The following is an 18,899-nucleotide window of genomic DNA, read 5'->3' as shown; positions in this document are numbered from 1 at the left end:
CGAAACTATTCTCACGCCAAAAAAGAAGAATACCGAAGACTAGAAACGGTTTTGAAAACTTTTGTCAGGTAGTGATCGTCTTCTCAATAGAACATCTTTGATAATGTCTTCTGGCCAATCAGAATCAAGATAACGGCGTGGTGTTGTTGCAGGAAGTCCCACGGAGAATACTTTTGCTGTAGTACATCTCTATATACATCGATACAACATTACGTGTTGATATAAATAGAAATCAACCCGTAATGAAATAAGACCCCACGGTTTGATGATTGATAGGTGTGTGGGCTGTCTTTCATTTTGACACACAGAACAATGGGGGCTGTCCACCCTTATCCACAATGTAAAGTAACTCACACAGCCTCTTCCCTCTTCAGTGAGGAGCAGCAGGTTCAGCTTTCAGAACAAAGTAACACAAAACTAAAATGGCATTCATTTTTTTAAATATGTCGTGGAGTAATAGATTTATTTATTTTTCTTCTCAAGAGAGTACCAGAATGTGTATTTTATGTTAGTATTTCAAAAAATCTCCTGGGGGAGAATCCCCCCAGACCCCCCTGCAGGGGTTGGGTTTTCAGCATGTCAACTCTTTCACCTGTGGGGAAATTGCAGGATTGGCTCCAGGTCATCCTTTTTATTTACTACAAGACAAATGTGCCTTTTTATTTCATACAGTTCAATTTGGATTGAGACAGGGAAATAATCTAAACCTCACGCGTGGCGTTTCACTGTCATGGGAGGCGATATAGCGTGTATGTAATTACATTGCAAATACTGACTTGAGCCCCACCATTACATTACATTGCATTTAGCTGACGCTTTTGTCCAAAGCGACTTACAATAAGTACATTCGACCAGGAAGACACAACCTTGAAGAAAACAGAATCATATAAGTACATCAGGTTTCATAGAGCCAAACATTTCAAGTGCTACTCAACTGGCTTTAGATAAGCCAGTCCTTTATTAGTATAAAAGTGCTTCGTTAATAGTTCTAACGCTCGAAGTGGAGTCGAAAGAGATGAGTTTTCAGTTTGCGCCGTAAGATGTGCAAGCTATCTGCCGTCCTGATGTCAATGGGGAGCTCATTCCATCATCTTGGAGCCAGGACAGCAAACCCACGTGTTTTCGCCGATGGGAACCACCACTGTATGGGTTAGCCCTACCATAGATTACCCAACACAAATACTCTCTCGCAACTGCCGACCCATATTGCGCATGCGCAGATCTAAGATCCAGTAGAAATGATAAAAAAGTAAAAGTCTGCTGCTTATTGTTCTACTAGGCCAAAATAGAGTGTGTTAATTAATATGTTTGGAAGTTTGTAGTAAGTCTGTAGATTTGTTTGTGTCTGTGTGTTTCATGTATAGGCCTCTCACGATAATTAATTTTGTTGGATACATTTTCCCGGAAATTATTGCGATAAACGATAATATTGTCGGCACCGTTGTATGACCATTTTAGACCACCGACATAATGATAATATATAATAATAATTCAAGTACATCCTTTCAAACTGCTAGTCACATCCTCATGTAAATGGCAATTTATCGAGTTAATTTTTATGTATCGTACGATAAGTCAATGAATTGCTTATCGCGACAGGCAGACAATAAAACAGTGGAAACAAACATGTGTTTGACTTTCATTAGTGAATGAAACTGTGTGCCCTTTATAGTCTGTGTCCAATATTGTGTATTTGTATATATTGTATATATATCCTATATATATGCTAAGGTCATTTCGTGCGCATATGTGTAATCAAACCCATGATATCAAAATCTCACTCCAGCCAGGTACCCAAAGTTGGCAACCCTGTACTATCCTACTAAAATGCTGTACAAATCATATTTATTATTTAATAAAGAAAAAAAACTTCAAGTACATTTTTTTTATTATATATATTTTTCAATATCGCGATAAATATCGTACCGTGGACTTTGTATCGCGATATTATCGTACCATGAGTTGTTGGTATCGTTACATCCCTAGTAACTAAGCATGTATAGATATGTAAAGTTGTGTATGTTTGTGTCATAGATACAAGCCCTCCAGAGCCAGCTGGAGTTCCAGGAGCAGTCCATGGTGGAGAAATCCCTTGTCAGCCGGCAGGAGGCTAAGATCCGCGAGCTGGAGACCAAGCTGGACTTTGAGAAAACCCAGGTCAAACGGCTGGAGGTGAGAAACAAAAACAAAGGTGGAGGAGTGCTGGTGTTGATAGGCCGCTGGTCGAGGAAGCTTTAGCATGCCATGGGAGGAGGTCTTGGGAGGTTAAAAAGTAGAGAAAGGTCATGATAAACTGATTCTAAATGTCACCACATGTAAGGTACATGACCATTGCAAGTTAGATATTAGCATCAATGCTTTTGTGTTACGTTCACTCGACAAACCATTCCTTGTTGTGTCAAATCGTTTACGGTTTTGCCTGAGACAAAAAGCACAAGTGAGGGATAGAGGTAACCATCTGCATACTCCCAAGGACACATTGAATACCTCTCGCCCACTGATAGAATGAACCTGTGCTCAGTTTTGCAGGTTCGATTTAGTAATTACTAACTGTGCAATGTGCTCACCGCAAGGCTAACTCCCTCTGCTTCTCACCCTCCAAAGTCAAAATATGTATTTATTTAATGTGATTCTTTTTTTGCCTGGGGTGGAATTTGCAGAGTTAGGAAAATACAGACAGTTAGACTCTGCCTTGCTTTTGTGTGGGCTCTTAAGTAAGGGAATATTTCAGGTTGCCTGAGTAGTATAACTTATCAAAGCTGGAGGTAGCAGAGCTCAATCAATACAGATGTGAGGAGGAGGCACAGCAAAACACCCACTCAGAATGTGAAATATGGACAGGGCTAGTGGCTAATGCAGGAGCTAACTCAATGATGAAGCACAGTATGCTGCTGTCATTGATGTGCAGACTGAAGACAGACTGCATAGAGGAGTCAGCTGTTCAAACATATGTGATGTTAGTCCGTTGCACCACTCCAATACATCATTGAAGTTAGGGGTGTACACAAATATTCATACTAGTAACTGTATTGATTTTCAAAAACACTATTGATTCCTTATTACTGGTTTACATGCATGGATAAACTCAGTCAATAATTGATTTCATTTGCAAAAATATACCCCATTTATAGTATTTTCCCTTTCCAATTGGTGCTATTAGGTTTAGTGTCACAGGGGCTGTGATAAACATGGTGCTTTGTTCTTAATACTATTTATGTTGTTTTCTAATCTATTAGGGTCATTTTCAGGTTCACTTTGTACTTTGTGCCTCTTCTGGTTCTGCTCTGATTGGTTAGCTGGCCTGCTCTGTTGTGATTGGTCAATCGGTTAGCGATGTCCCGCCCCTAGGCTATCACGTACAACGTGTTGGAGTGCTAGCCAAAAGGAGTGAGAATGTTACATAGTGATGTCAAGTTTGAACCACGGATAAGCCCTTGCTGATCTTTGAAGGAGCCGTATCGAAGTAAAAATATAATATTAAAAATGTTGCATAGCACCACTTTTTTCTAGTGTAATATCTCAACAAATATGGCATTTATTAAAACCACATTTGTTATAGATATTCATGTTCCTCTAAGGATTAATTTGAATCATTTTGTTGACCATCTAGCAACATCATCAGATACACATTTCAATTGTCCTGGTATTCTTGTCTGGGGAAACATGAAATACATTTCAGGACGTCATGATTCTGAAGGCTGAGTCTGAAGGCTAACCGGAAGCCAATCATAATTATGAACCTTCTATCAGAATCCAAATCTGAATCCCTTTATTAGTCCCACAAACCCCTATGAACCATTGACCCTCTGATTGTTGGACCGTAATGTATCCCCTGAGCCACAGCTGCCCAGTAATCGAACAGAACAGTGTGTGCATGTGTCGGTCAGCATCTTGTCAGATGACGTACAGTGATGTTAGGATTTCACTTTTTTTGCAGGACGACTAAGTAAATGTGACTACATTTATTTGTGTACTGTCCAAATGTGCATAATATGATGTTACCATTGTGAGCTTATGTTGAACCTCTTTTATCCTCTTTGCCCTGCAGAGCCTTGTAGCTCGTCTCAAGGAGAACTTGGAGAAACTGACCGAGGAACGAGACCAGTGCAGCAGCGGTGAGATCCGAGAGAAGGAACAGAACAAACGGCTTCAGAGACAGATCCGCGACAACAAGGAGGAGACGAGCGAACTGGCCAAAAAGGAATCTGAGGCCAGCCGCAAAAAACATGAGCTGGTAAGGACGTGACAGACAATAATGAGACTACTTCTAACAATGATCAATGAACCTGTAAAGCATCCAGCGACAGCACTGTAGCAGCATTGATATGGTCAACCTCTGATCCACCTCCGCTGACTCTCGTCTCATTAACAGGAAATGGACATTGAGAGCTTAGAGGCTGCGAATCAGAGCCTGCAGTCAGACCTTAAGCTGGCCTTCAAAAGGATCGGTGACCTGCAGGCAGCCATCGAGGACGAGATGGAGAGTGACGACAATGAAGACCTCATCAACAGGTACAGAAAAAATCTCTTCTGGGTTGGAGCTTTCCCCTCACAAAGTAATCCTCGGAATTTTGTAAATGTCCCCTCTGTGAGATGAAGGTATTCTGATTGTATCTATTACAAATATACAATCATCCACATCATTCTAAGATGTTTTATAGCTTACAATTTGTAAGTAATTGGTTGCCATTTCCATCCTTACTGCAACATTTTTACTAAAATTGTAAAAAAAACGTACGATGCTGTTAAATGCAGGCAAACATCTGGATTCTGACTTACATTCTATGTAGAGTTGTTTCTCTACTACTCTTCTACTCGCTATAAATGCTCATTCTGCTATGTTAGGATGCTAGGATCAAATAGTTACATGTGACATCAGCTTCCTGTTGTATCTGATCTATTTTTCTTTCGCAAGCGTGACAAGAGCAGATTGAAATCAGTCTTACGTCTGTGTGTAGAACAAAGCTTTGACTTAGATATCCAGGTTCCATTGTGCCTGTAGAGACAACAAAGCCACAACTTGCTCTCCACCTGTAACTGGCACCCAGCGCTGAAGCCGCAGAGGAAATACATAAAGACACATGTTTACATTTGTCCTTCCATACGGATAAAACAATGGAGATACAACATGATAATAAGTGAGCTGTAGGTGTTGGAAGGTGTATGTTTGAACTTTAGACTGTCAGGCTAGCGGTTTCCCTTTTCCTTCCAGTCTTTATGCTAAGCTAGGCTAACCATCTGTCGTTAACACACACACACACCTATTGTGAACATTTCTCTCAGAAAGAAAGCCGAGTCCTAACTCCGGAAATGAGTTATCATTTTAGCACTTCCTCGTCGAGAAATCAATATATTTTTTGCGGGATAGATTCCAGAAATAAGATGTTTGGTTAATACAAGCTTAGGAAATTGTTAAGATTTGTTCTATGACATCAAATATGTCAGTAAACACCAACCTGGTGAACGTCTGAAGCGTTTATGTGTCTTAAAAAAGGTTGTCGCTAACAAGCGGCTAGTCTACTAAACTTCATCAGGCCAAACATCAGCAACCATTAGCTTCGCGGTGACATGAAGTCATGCGATCGTCATGTATGTAGTTTGTTTATAGCCTAATGTGTTAATATGCGTAGATTATCCTGCTGAACAAAACATGTAAATATCCTAAATATGTGTTTTTCTAAGATCTTATTTTCTGCAATATTCCAAAATCCAATGTAAAACTCTGGTTGTTTTTTGCGGAGGGAGCCCTTAGGATGCTAACTCCCGGGTCAAACTACAGAAATACTTCATCACTGCAGCACTCTTTCAGATGAGGGAGGGAGTGAGTCACACGGAAATGATCTCTTGATAAAGCATCTCTCACGTTGTATTATCCACAGCCCAGTCCTCAGGCACCTGCTGAGCCTTACACACACACAACACACACACACACACAACACACACACACACACACACACACACACACACACACCACACACACACACACACACACACACACACACACACACACACACACACACACCACACACACTCACTCAGGGTCGTCCTCCCTCTCTGTATGCAGTACTAGAGCAGTCCCTGCATACCTTACAGTCAGTTCGCCAAAAGCAAATCAAAACTGGGTCATCCCAGCAACTGCCATAACACACATATTTATAGAGACATTTTGAACCATCATTCATTAAAGCATTATTTTGTACCTAAGATACTTTCAAGCTTCTCATGTTCTACGTATTATTTTTGTCTTAATTCTTATATTGTGTTTTTCTTTTCTGTTGTCGTTTGTTTTTCCTGTTTTCTTTTCTTCCCTGTCCCTCCACCCATCATCATCACGACCAGTTTGCAAGACATGGTGACAAAGTATCAGAAAAGACAGAACAGAGCGTGAGGAACCTTGACTTGTGTTTTGTTTTTTTAACCACTGGAAATGATGCAGTATTCTCCAGTCTTTGAACATTTATTTGAGAGGTTGATATCGAAGAGAGAAAAGTTTTTCTCCGGGTTTAGATACGGTCTAGTTAGCCCATCACTTTCTGGCTGTCACACTGTTAGAAACGAGCTGATATTTGAAGGAAAAATCCCCCCTGACAGAAGAACTAGAAACGATTTGGAAGGCTCCTTGGCATTCTTGGCCAATTTTGTGATTTTCATCTATTTCAAGACATCAGCTATTGGTGTCAGGCCCTCAGAATCAAAGAGCTATGGCTCAGTTCCAGATGCACACATGTTCAACAACTCAAATGCCTCATGGTAGATGCAGAGATACAGTAAATCCAAGAGGGGGGGGATTTCCTTTTGATGTGCGAAGGCTCGGGGATAATGCATCATCAACAGTGCTCAGAGATTCCTTCCTAACACACAGTGTACTCTTCATTGCATGCCCTCACATGTTGAGATGCATGAATACCACTGACCATATGTTACTTGAGTCCCAGCATGAAACATCTCTCCTTCCTCGGAGTCTCTGTAACCGCTTTGCAAAGCTTTGAATTGAAAGGCATCTTGTCTTGATCTCTCAAGTGATCCTCCTGGAGGCTCAGATCTTCCTCTCACTTCACCTTCACACAGCCGGGGGGGTGTATCCAGCTGTGTTTACCGCCTTGGTCTTAGGGCATCATGTCGGACTTCATGGTGTCATGTATGAACAGCGGTCTGCAGTGAGTCAGCCTCTGGCTCCCGGGGGCCACCTTAATATTTCATGGGCCCGCTCCAGGGCTGGATGTGACTGCAGCTCAGTGGCGTCTGCCCTCCTGACAGGGGACGAAAAGAGTGTGTTCCTCATCCATTGACTCGCACCTGCTTAATAATGCAGAACGCTCAACTGTCGGACAAAAAGCTGTCTTGCTCACCGGCAAGTAGCACGCACACACGCAGCGTTAACTTGTGGCCCTCAGCCAGTCCGTGCCCTGTCAGTGGGAGGGGGGGGGGGGGCTGTTGTCAAAGACACCAACGTGTTTTTGTAACCGGCTGTTTGCTCTGCCACCTCTGAATAAAACAGCTCATCTTGTACGGTGTTTGGATAAAACATGCATTTCTATTTCCGTGACATATAAATAACATAGCTATACATTTGAATAGATTCATATTAATACAGTATAATTCAATTGGTATAAAGCTGTATGAGCCTATAGATGCATCTGATACTGCAGCCCCTTTGGCTTAGAAAATACCTATGAAATTATTGTTTAAACATCATTTATTTGTAAATTAGAACTCCTGAGCTCACTTTAAACTTATATTTGAAATGTTCCTGACACTAACCTGTACAAATCAATATTGATTTTTGGTAAATACAGGGCTGTTTTTCAGTAGCACCAGTATTAAAAAAATATATGCTTCTTTACCACAAGCTTCTAAATGAACATCCACATTTGGTTGTCCTTATTCTTCAATACTGCTCAGATACTGCTGGAAGATAAATGTGTTTACTTTGGCTTAGCTGTCAATCAACATGTTCTCAGACAGCCAACAGGGGCTTGGAGGATGACATAATATCACTGATGCATCTCCAAAGACCTAAAGTGGAACTCACTTTACCCCAGATATTTGATTACACTAAGGAAAGGCTTTTGTCGCTTCATGTGACATCTAATGAATAACTGTTCAAAGTCACTGCTCTTGACAGTGTACGTTTTGCAGCACAGATGAACTGTGTTACCTTCTCTTGTGACGTGGGGGCTGAGAGGATGTTTCCCCACGGTCTTGGAGACAATGCATATGCCTGTCCGCGCTGCAAAGCCACAGGGACTTCACTAAGTCGACAGTTTCATATATCGGAGGCATGAACAGTGGCGTCCGTAAGACCCAGGGACACAGAGGAGCGGAGCAGAGCAGGAGGATCTATAGAAGCTAATGATGAATGTAATGGTGTGTAACAGAGATGTACAACCAATGGCGGCGGGATGTCACAGACAATTAATGTCTCCTCAGCACTGTGTTTGTTTGCTTCCCCTAGGCTCTCGGCAGGGCTTAACTAATGGTATGGTGGTCAAGGACATAAATTGTGTTTGACACCATGTGTGAAGTGCGCAATTATATATTGCCCACAATTGTGGTTTTGGCTGTAGAACCTGCGAGCTCTCTTATGTGCTCTGAATGTATAACACAAGTGTACACAGACAAGAAAGTCTTTGGAAAATAGTGACACAAAATATGAAAGCTCTTTTAATGAAATCTGAGTTATAATTCGTTTAATACTGACCGTCGCTGCAAAACATTTACTGTCAACGTCTATAATGTATTTTACTACAATATTCGCTCGTAGCATCTCTAGTGTGATGACTGTTTTGAGGCAAATGCTGTGTCTCAATTCAGATACTTCCCTTAGTACACTGCCATGGCTTGGACTGTGAACATTTGTTGTATTTCAACCAGGAAGCGTTATCTGAAATACACTCGGCTGATGTGCCCTCGACAGAAGTGTTAGTGCTGCAGCTAACAGCGGCTATCGACTAGCTGCTTTTAGCTAACTAGCAAACAGAAATGTTGCTAGCAATGTTATCGTTTGCGGTTGCAAATCATTACATCCGCTCAATCAACCCAATAACATTTATGGTTGCTTTTTAACACTATGATAGTGGTATCTTTATCAAATAAAAAAAAAACACACATACAACGTTTTGTTTACGGTGCTGTGTTGACCAGTGCCGCAACTTTAATTAAAAAGTGGTTGTTCAGTATGTTAAGTGTCCAGCATTCAGTCTTATAAGTGCACTTTAGGTACTTACAGTGCATTTTGCTATACTTTGCACTGGGACAAACGTATGCACTCAAAATATCAACAGTACAGAAGTATTGAGACACAGCAGAAGTGTTTTTGTCAGCCTTACCCTTTCCACACACAGAGGTCCTGTGCTTCGTATGTCCACTATCCACCCTGAACCCTGCCTATGATTTGTGTGGTACTAGAACACACCACACATTGGGAACTAACTTAAAACAGTCCAGGCAGCAATTACCTTTCCTCCCTTCAAAACATATTGGGCATAATCATTTCAAGGACAAGGAGTTGCTGACCATGAGCCTCTGAAACTGTCATTTTTTGTTTAAGGAGACTCGCCAGTCTCACTACGAAGGGAAAACAACCTTAACTGCACTTGGTTTCCCCATTTTCATATGTTCGAGAAGTAAGAGTTTTCATATTTTAAACGCGTTTTGCCAGTGAACACAAAGGTTATAAAGGAATCATTTATAAAAGCTCCAGGAAAGAGTTGACTCAACAAAACTTGACCAACGCACAAATCCTTGCGAGCCTTTAACTCTAAAAGGGTAAAAAAAAGAAAACATGTGATACTGTAACCTACGTTACTCCTTCAGTTATGTGTATTCATTCTTTTCTCAAAAGCCCCCAGAGACAGACAATGAATTACATCTTAAGAGTTGGTCGCCTCCCTCCTCAGCTTTGGTATGAATGCTCTCCTAGCATTACTGCCCAAGGTTATTGTAAATATAACCTTTGAAATCACACAAACTAATTATGTTGTTATTATCATAGTTTAAGTGGGCCTTTATAAATAATGTTTTTCTCTCTCTTCCACGGCAAGATGGGAGGCTTTCTGAAACAGATGCAGAGACGTTGAGCCACCCTCTGATGTCTCTGTAGGACTATTAAGCTGTAACAACTTAATTTCACAGCAACACACAAGCACTGGGCTTTGACGGCACTTAATGACTGTTGCGCTCTCTTCATCCGTGTCTAATTTGATGACAAGCCCTCTTTTTTACTCTGTGGCTCGCAGTGGTTCGTGAATGTGTAATGATGATTGTGAGGAAAAACAGCGCAGTGCCCAGCTGTGTACCAAATCATTCTGTCAAGAACGGAAATGACTGGTGTATGCATATGACTGCGTGTGTGTGCAGGACTGGTGATGAAAATAATTATCAGATGAAAGGTACATTTGGACGTTTCCTGCCACCGCTGTGCAATTCAGCAAATAATGTGGTTTTTTTCCAACAAAAGTTTTCAGTTTTTTTTCTATCTTTAATCCTGATGACATTTATAGGACTGTAAACAAATGGAAGTGGACAATTCCTCTCATTTCATCGTTTTTTATTTTGGTTTTGGTTGTTACGCTCCTATTGTTCGAGGTTTATGCAGGTATTTCCTGCTGAAGGCGGTTAGACTGAAACACAGACAATTATAACAGGGTTCTTACGGTCTTTAAAAACCGGGAAAATATTTATATAATTTGTTTCTGGTATTTGAACGCCACTATATGTCAGTTCAGTCAAGTCGGAAAATATCTTCTGAGAAATCTTTCTGAAGTGAACTCCGCAGATTTAACATAGCACGTGTCAATCAAGAAGAAGAAACAATCCAAACATGCAGTCAAACTACAGATACCATCTTTAATATTCAATGCATTCTTCTTCGTTGCCAAATCGTGCTGTCTACATTTCCCAAAATGCAACTCTGCTTCATAGGTTTTGTCAGAGATGCAGGTGTGTTATGCTGGTAGCTATGGCTCTGCAATACTAAGCATTGTATGACCCCTTTACAGCACCAGGCAGGTGTTGAACACATTGTCAGTTTAACCCCAAATCAACCACCTATTTGAAATAAAGTTATTTAAAAAAACAAGGATAGTTCCTATATGCAGGCTCTCTCACTGGTTCTTGTTCCTGTCATGGTGCTACTGGGGCTCTGGGAGAGGTAAAGGTAGAATGTGTGTTGGTTGCCTGAGATGCTAACTGCAGGACCATGAAAGCGCTCGTCTAACAGTGACAGCAGGAAGAAGCTGCTGCGTGGTGTGGCATGTTTGTGTGCTTACTGGTGCTTTTTGAGCATGTGCTGCCTTTTATTATGAATACATGTCACTATCCCCCTTTGCTTCCACACTAACACTTACAGCCTGTTCTTCATTGTTTGGATCCACAGCTACAGAGAAATACAGGAACTTTTCCACCAGTGTTGTCTCTCCTTTCACACTAACATTTGTTTTGCCTTTTTCTCTCCTCTGAATGACAATTTATTACGGTTTTCTATTCATAACCTCCTCCGCATCTCTCCTTTGCTTCCTCTGACTTGTTCTCCTGTCTCTGACTCCTCTCCAGTCAGGGCGATTCCGACACAGACTCTGAGGTGGAGGACCGTGTAGACGGGGTGAAGTCATGGTTGTCTAAAAACAAAGGATCCGCCAAAAACCTCTCAGATGACGGCAGCCTCAAGAGTTCCAGGTCAGTACAAAGGCAGCTGTTATTACTACCACTACAGCAGCTGATACTAAGTAGTCTACCTACACATTTGACTGCTTCTGAACTGTGTCGGGATGAAGTTAATGCAATAGCAGTAGAGCACTTGGTTGAAATAAGGTGGGAGCTATTACTTACGTGCTTTGAAGCTGCTTTGTCTTTATTGTCGTCCGCTCGGTGAAAAGGAGACTTTTTTTTTTCAAACAAACCACCTCCATGGTAGATTTATCGACCTGCCCACTGGCCAGCTGGCGTAGTCTACCTGAGCCGCTTGCTAAGATTAATGAATGTGTCTGCCAGGTGACAGCTTCCAATGCCCCAGATTTTTCTCCTCACCAGAAGATTTAACTTCACTTCCTCTCCGAGCTACTCCCAACTTTAAAAACTTTATGTGCTTTTAAATCTCTCTTAGCAGCATGTCCCCACAGACAAACACTGTCTGATTGCCCAGCACTGACTCCTGTAATGTCTTTTAAATCGATGGGACTTTAATGTCAATGTATTTGCCATTTGCAAAGGTATATCCTGCCTAGTTGTCAGTCCTTCACATAGACCCACGTTATTAGTTTCTTATCAGTTGTCTACAGCTATACTATCCTTTCTCTGTCTTTCATTCATTGCTGTACTCATTTTGCTCAATTTCATTAGGTAAAATTCGACTACAGGAGCTGCCCTCTTGAAATGATGACACCATATGTAACCTGAGTGTGCACAGTTGTATAAAGAGGCCTAAGAACCAATCTCAGCCTGTTAGCATGAGCAACCTAGCTGTTATATTAGCATTTGAACAACTAAGCTCGTCATCTCTCTAAATACATTCATAACCAAATTGACGCAGACTCATAATTAGTATTTCAAAACGTCATCTGTTTGTCTGCTGACAGTAATATGAACACACACATTGGTCTGATAGCGCTGGCTAACCTTAATGTCAGTGGATATGCAGTTAAGCTAGCTAGCGACATGTTTAAATATGCATATAATCACTTTCGTTATAGAAAGTTAAAGTTACTTCTCTCTACATGTCCACTCAACGTATAGTAGCAAATGTTAAGGCCAGATTAGAGTCCTTCATCAAATCTGTGAGATTTAGGTTTCAACAAAAAGCATTTACTGTGAAGAATAGTAAGATTTAAGGGATACAACTCAAACGTTGCCTTTCATTTGGCTAGATGAGGGTTTTTTTGCCATTATGCCAAATTGGACAAAACATCTATATTACTTTAAAGTGAGCTTGTAATAGATTCATGATTTGTCCATTTCTTCATCATTACTGTGGCCTTTATCTGTCATTGATGGGCAATGCAATTATTTTGATGTCTTAACATTCCAATGCAGGGAAACAAAAACACTATTAGTTTCTTATCATTCTTCACAGCTACGCTCTCCTTTCTCTGTCTTTCAGTCATTGCTGTATTCTCATTTTGGCTACATTTCATGACTTTTTTTATTTGTCAATTTCATTCATTTGTTTTTATTTGTTTCCTTTACTCACCTCCACTTGACCTCATCTTTGTCATTTTCTCCCTACCTGTCTTCTTTCCTTTGTCCTTTCCACTGTGGCTTCTTTCTAGATATGCTTCAAATGTAGACGCAAAGGAAGGGAAAGAGGGTAAGGAATGGAAAGAGTTCAATAAAGAAGGCAAAGAGGTAGAGCCGAGCAGGCCTATGTCAGTGATGAGCTCGCTCAGCTACAGAAAACGCTCCAACATTGACGGCAAAGGGGAAGCCCTCTTCAGTTCCCTCAGGGAGAATGCAGACTCAGAAGATGCTTTCCATAAGGGTAAACCTAAAAACTCTGATCTTCAGCATGACTCAATGAACTCCAGGCGGAAGTCCCAGGCAGAGGATACGCTGAAGGACAGAGATTCAGTCATCTCACAGGCTTATTCAGAGGCCAATAGCCGAGCCAGGAAAGGCATGGACAGCCGCTGGGGGGACTTTGACAAAGAATCAGTCGTTTCATACGCTGCACCAAGTCGGGCCTCAACGCGTCTTGGATTGAGCCCCGAGAATGACGCCAAATCTACCATCAGCTTAGGTCTATCAAGCCCACTGGGACGCCACCAAAGCACCTCACGCTTAGATGAGAGCAGAGGCGGGCGCTCGGTTTATGGCAGCAGTCCCAGCAGCCCTTGCTTCAGCAGACGGACCGGCGGTCGAAGCCCTGGGAGCGTTAGCCGAGCTGATTCCCACATGTCTCTGGCACGCAGCAGCCGCCTGAGCGAGTTTGGCGTTGATATTGATGATAGTCGCAGCGTGGCTTTTACCGAGAGATCAGCGTACAGTCCTCACTCGTCCACTGGCCGCAGTGTCTCCATGCCTCCATCACAGGCCAGATCATCAACTACCGATAATGACCCAAATGATAACATGGATATCAAAACAGTCAGTCATCGCAACTACCTCGACCCTGACCTGGAGAAAGCCATCAACGAGGTTCTGAGTTTCAAACCTATCAAGTTTAAGCGTACGAGCTTGGAAGACTCTGAGGCTGACGAAGACAAGTCCAAGAATGATAATGACGACAGCAAAAGTATCCGCAACGGAGACGTTGGTCGCCCTGCCAGCAGTCTAAGGCGTTCTGCATCGGCGGTGGACTGCACCAGAGCTCCCCGCAGCGGCACCAGCTACAGCAGTCGCCATCGCAGCAAGAGCAAAGGCAAGGGCAAGAAGAAGAAGAGAAGCCACAGCTCAGAGTCCGACAGCTCAGGAGACGACCGTCGCCACAGGAGCAGCTCCAGGAGCAGCTCCAGGAGCAGCTCCAGGAGTAAGTCCAAGAAATCCAAGAAAAAGTCCAAGAAGAGGGCCGAAACTTCGTCTTCTTCCTCGTCTTCAGATTCTGAATCTGATTCAGACTCGAGCTCCGGTGCTTCCACCATTTCCTACCGTAGCTCCAACAGTGTGAAGAGGGCCCCGGTACGAAAGACTTCCAGCCCAGAAAAGGCAGAAGAAGAAGAAGAAGAAGAAGCTAAGCCACCGAGTGGAGGCCTTAACAAAAAGGATGAAAAGAAGAGGAAAAAGAAGGTGGACAACCTGATGTTGAAGTACCTGTACCGGGCGGACAGTGACTGAGGCAGGCAGTAGGTGATGCCTGACATGGACTTAGCTTGAAGTGTGGTTTTCAAGCATGGTGTGACCTAACCAAAGACTTTCGCTTGTCAATCAGCTCACTAACTATTCCACATTTAGTCTGACATGGATCAGACTTAAACACTTAAAAATTCAAATTTTTGGGTTGCGTTTTTGATGATTCATGCCGAACATTTTTGATGTTTACTACTCCACCTCTATGGTTCTCTTTTCACAAGTGAGGTTTTCATTGAAGACTCTCTGGGAGCCGGGGGTTGTGAATGTTTTCACACCAGGAAGTGTAGTGGTGAGAAGCTGCATTCAGCGTGCATGGTAACTCGGCCCTTAATCATTGCTAAGATGTCACTTCGATTTATGGTCTGAAAATAACACGAGTCAAATAAGAATGGCCTTAATACATTTCTCCTTTCTGCCCTGTAACTGCAGTTTGAATTAGACCCCGAGCATTGATTTACAACAAATTACACTTTAATTGGATATGCACGGTTGACAGTAATTAATCCCAGTTTGCAATATTTAAACGGTTTGATTGTTAAATAGTGCTAAGAAGCTGGGCTAGGCTTTTACGTAGACTGCTGAATGGATTGTATTGTTTTTGTTCATTATGATAAATAGAGATGAGGGAAAAACTCACAATACTTTGGATAATAGAATGGTACCTTTTTATTCCCTAAAGAACCAAAAGAACATAGTTGTGCATGCTCTGAGCATATTGCATGAGGTTTATTGCCTATTGGAGCTACATGTCAAGCTGGTTCATGGTAGTTATGAGAGCTCAACATGCTGTAACACAAGAACACAACCTAATCACCCCTTTGACAACATGTACAATTTAGAAAAACCCTGTTAATATAGAAAACACAGCTAGTAGTACACAGTGAGTAATGTACAACACAACAGATTAAGGCTTTTTTTAATTATGAATCAAGAATATTGACTGAACAAACAAATAATGGTAGGCAGTCTTCTTAGCAAACATATATGAACTACTTAAGCTCTCCTCACATTGGTTTTATATAGCAATGCATTGAGCTCTCTGAGACACCAAACTGTCCTCTGCTCACTTTCTCGAAAATAACATCAGCTTCTTCTCGATCTTTCCTTGTAGCACCGCTGGCCGGAAATACTACTACTTCGATAGGTCTGATGAAGAGGAGGAAGAAGAAGAGAAGGAAGGCAGGGGGGCGACCCAGAGCTCTAACTCCCGTGACAGAAACAGCAGCCAAATGAAAGAGGACGATGGCGAGGACGGGCCTTTTGAGACTTCGTCGTAGTCCTCGCTTTCAGCACCTCTGAACGCACCCTCTCGCACTGTGACAGTTTGTCTTGCATGCTAAGTTGACCACGATTGCGGTCACAACCACACACTAAATAACACTCAACCAGAGCTTCCTACGGTAAGGCAGATCCTCCGGGGATTGGTCATAGTTTGACAGACTTTCATCAGTCTCTGCTCAGTGCACACACAGCAGCTCCGTTATTCTCCACTCCACTCCGCTGGTCGCATGCAGGCAGCAGTCGCTCGGCTGTATGGTTGTAAGTGAGCCAAAGAACTTGAGGTTGAAATGATAATCTTTGTCTCTTTCACGCTTCCTCTCTTCGTCACATATATTACACCACAATAATATGTATTGCCATAGTACAATGTATTGCCAAAAAGCCTTTGTTTCAGTATGTGAGCACACTGTTTTTACTTCTTGCCAATTGAGTCCTGAGAAAAGTCCAACAGCCTTTTTTTTCCTTCTCGATCTAATTTCCATTTCGAGTTTCAAGTGCCATCTGATGTAAGTGTTCTCCTCTGCAGCTGTGGCATTTCATTCACTGCTGCACTGTATGCTCTCATCATCTGCTCACTATCTGTTTGCCTGAGAAAGTTTTTCTGCCTTTTTGCTGGTAAATGATCTCTTCCTCAAAGGGGAGGACAATAGCAACACTTTCTGTTCTGCTATAAAAGCATTTGAATCTTTTGTTTTAATGTTTGATAGATTTGTTTGCAGAGGACCGCCGTAGATCAAATTAATTTCCATGATGTTTGAGCTTACCTCTGCAAAAGACCTTGCCTTACTTTTAATTCGACTTGATTTGACTAAATAATTTCCAGAGATTGTGGGTTTGTCCTTGTGCTTGTCTTTTTACGTGTCGTCTGTGTTTTGAGTTCACTGAGCTTTCCTTTTCCACAGGGAATGTACCTGACTTTGGGCACCTTGTCATTTGTATGGTATCCTCAACCAGCATGTTCAAGGAAGTAACTGGTGTTATTCTATATTTGTCTTATAGTCAGCAAATCACATGGCAGGACCAAAACCAACAATCTATTTTCGAGACCTTAGTATATGTGACAAAATGATCTGAGCTTAAATACTTGTACTTTCAACCATCAGCTAATTGGTTCCTTCCTTTAAAGGCTTACAAAAATAAGTTTTCTATTTTCAAAAACGTTCAGTCATTTACTAAATTGCCAGCCACTGTAGTTTTAAAGCAACTGGGAATGCGTTAGTCAATAATAATGTCTCAGCTAGCTTGTTAGCTTGTTTGCTAACTGGACAATACTATTATTCACATTTGATTCAGGAGCCAGATAAAGTGCACAGTGCAACGGCACTATTAGACTTTCCAAAAATATAATTCAAGCAAATTTCAACCAACACGTAGGAAAACCTTTCCCTCAACACGGTGTAATCCAAATGCTTCTACTCATTGCCTCTCAGATAGTTTTGTATCATAATAATTCATCAAGCACTGTTAGCTAGTTCTCTGAATTCAGCGCTAGCACATTAGCCTAGCTTACAGATAATGCAGCAGAACCTTCAATAATAGGCCAGAGTGATGTCATTTAAACATCTTTACAGATACAATTATCACATTTGTTTACCATATGCACTCATTTTGAAAAAGTGACAGCCCTCTCAACATCTTATGATAGTTTTTGTCAGCAGCATTTGATATTGCTGCTCAATGGAAGAAGTTGGACTGTAGGAATTGACCAAACACGTAAATCAACCACTAATTTTACTGTTTCCATTGACATCAATTGATCTTTCATCGTCTTTTCATGGGTTTTCATGATGATACAAGACAACTATTGAATATCACCAGTCCTCTCCTTCGAGCCTCATTGTGTACTTGACTTCAATAACTGGACACACTACAGCCTGTATAACCCATAATGTGAAATCATGTTCAGTGTTGATGAGGCCTGCTTATTTGTCAGGTTTTCTTTTTTAACCCAATGATGCCTCGAAACAGCAAGAGAATAGGAACCTGCAATTTCATGGCTGCTAAAGTGTTACATCCCAAGCTTTTGTCATCTGTCTGGTATTTGAGGAGCATTTATTTATATTTGTGAAACCTTTTACAGTCCAGGAGAGCTTAACGTGGCATTTGGGGCTGAAAAAAAATGTGTGGATGTTGTTCATCATGGGAGAAGTTGTTATTCTACTATACATGCTTTTCTTATACTCATGTCTTCATTTTTATTCTCTATGCAGACAACACAAGTTTGGAAATGTGTTTTTGACCTTATTGATAAAAGTTTCTCGCTTCAACAGAAAAAAAACAAAAGCGCCGGCATAATATTGCTGACTGCACACCGTATTTATATAAAAATATGTGTATGATTGATGCTAGCTTTGAAAATAGTTCATGTTTATTTTCATTATTGAACAAATTGACCACTTGTTATACATTTTGCATTACAGTTTAATATATTGTAAATAAATGATGGTGATTGTTTTAAAATGCATTGAAGACTGGATTTGTGAGTGTCTGAGTGTCAGCAGCGTTGAACAGAAATTTGGAGGCCAACCCGGAAGTTAGCATTGCTGGAGCTACCTCAATAAAAAGCAATGGGATTTTCCTTTAGATTTTTGGGATACTGAAGATGATATTATTTGATACTTTTACATTTTCTAACTGCAATCACCATAAGTAAATAGTTAACGCAAAACTTTAATTCTCCAGAGCTCTTAATGACGTTTACTTGTCTTACTTTTTATGACACAGAAGATTACAGATTCGTTTTATGTCTTAGAACAAAATGTTAAAATCTATTAAGCTTGTGTTAACCACTGACCTTAATTCAGGAATCTAACCAACAACAACAAAAACGTAAAAAT

At 41.3% G+C, this 18,899-nt stretch overlaps 1 protein-coding gene across 14 annotated transcripts in view; it reads left to right on the top strand.

The window, feature by feature from the left end:
- Positions 1–18,526, top strand: part of myo18ab (myosin XVIIIAb) — a 146,936-nt gene extending 128,410 nt beyond the window's left edge. For 9 of the 14 annotated variants that reach the window (XM_034206501.1, XM_034206493.1, XM_034206485.1 and 6 more), the window contains 7 exons: positions 2,035–2,172; positions 4,049–4,234; positions 4,373–4,512; positions 6,340–6,384; positions 11,554–11,676; positions 13,266–14,774; positions 15,893–18,526. In XM_034206501.1, coding sequence (XP_034062392.1) covers positions 2,035–2,172; positions 4,049–4,234; positions 4,373–4,512; positions 6,340–6,384; positions 11,554–11,676; positions 13,266–14,766 — 2,133 coding nt within the window. In that variant the 3' untranslated portion in view covers positions 14,767–14,774; positions 15,893–18,526. Of the gene's footprint in view, positions 1–2,034; positions 2,173–4,048; positions 4,235–4,372; positions 4,513–6,339; positions 6,385–11,553; positions 11,677–13,265; positions 14,779–15,892 lie in introns of all 14 variants that reach the window. The other 5 variants (XM_034206545.1, XM_034206465.1, XM_034206450.1 and 2 more) reach the window with 4 other exon arrangements.
- Positions 18,527–18,899: the final 373 nt, after the last annotated feature.

Source organism: Gymnodraco acuticeps, unplaced genomic scaffold (genome assembly GCF_902827175.1).
Source record: "Gymnodraco acuticeps unplaced genomic scaffold, fGymAcu1.1, whole genome shotgun sequence".
Taxonomy (NCBI): domain Eukaryota; kingdom Metazoa; phylum Chordata; class Actinopteri; order Perciformes; family Bathydraconidae; genus Gymnodraco; species Gymnodraco acuticeps.
This window is presented reverse-complemented; position numbering and strand designations above follow the sequence as displayed.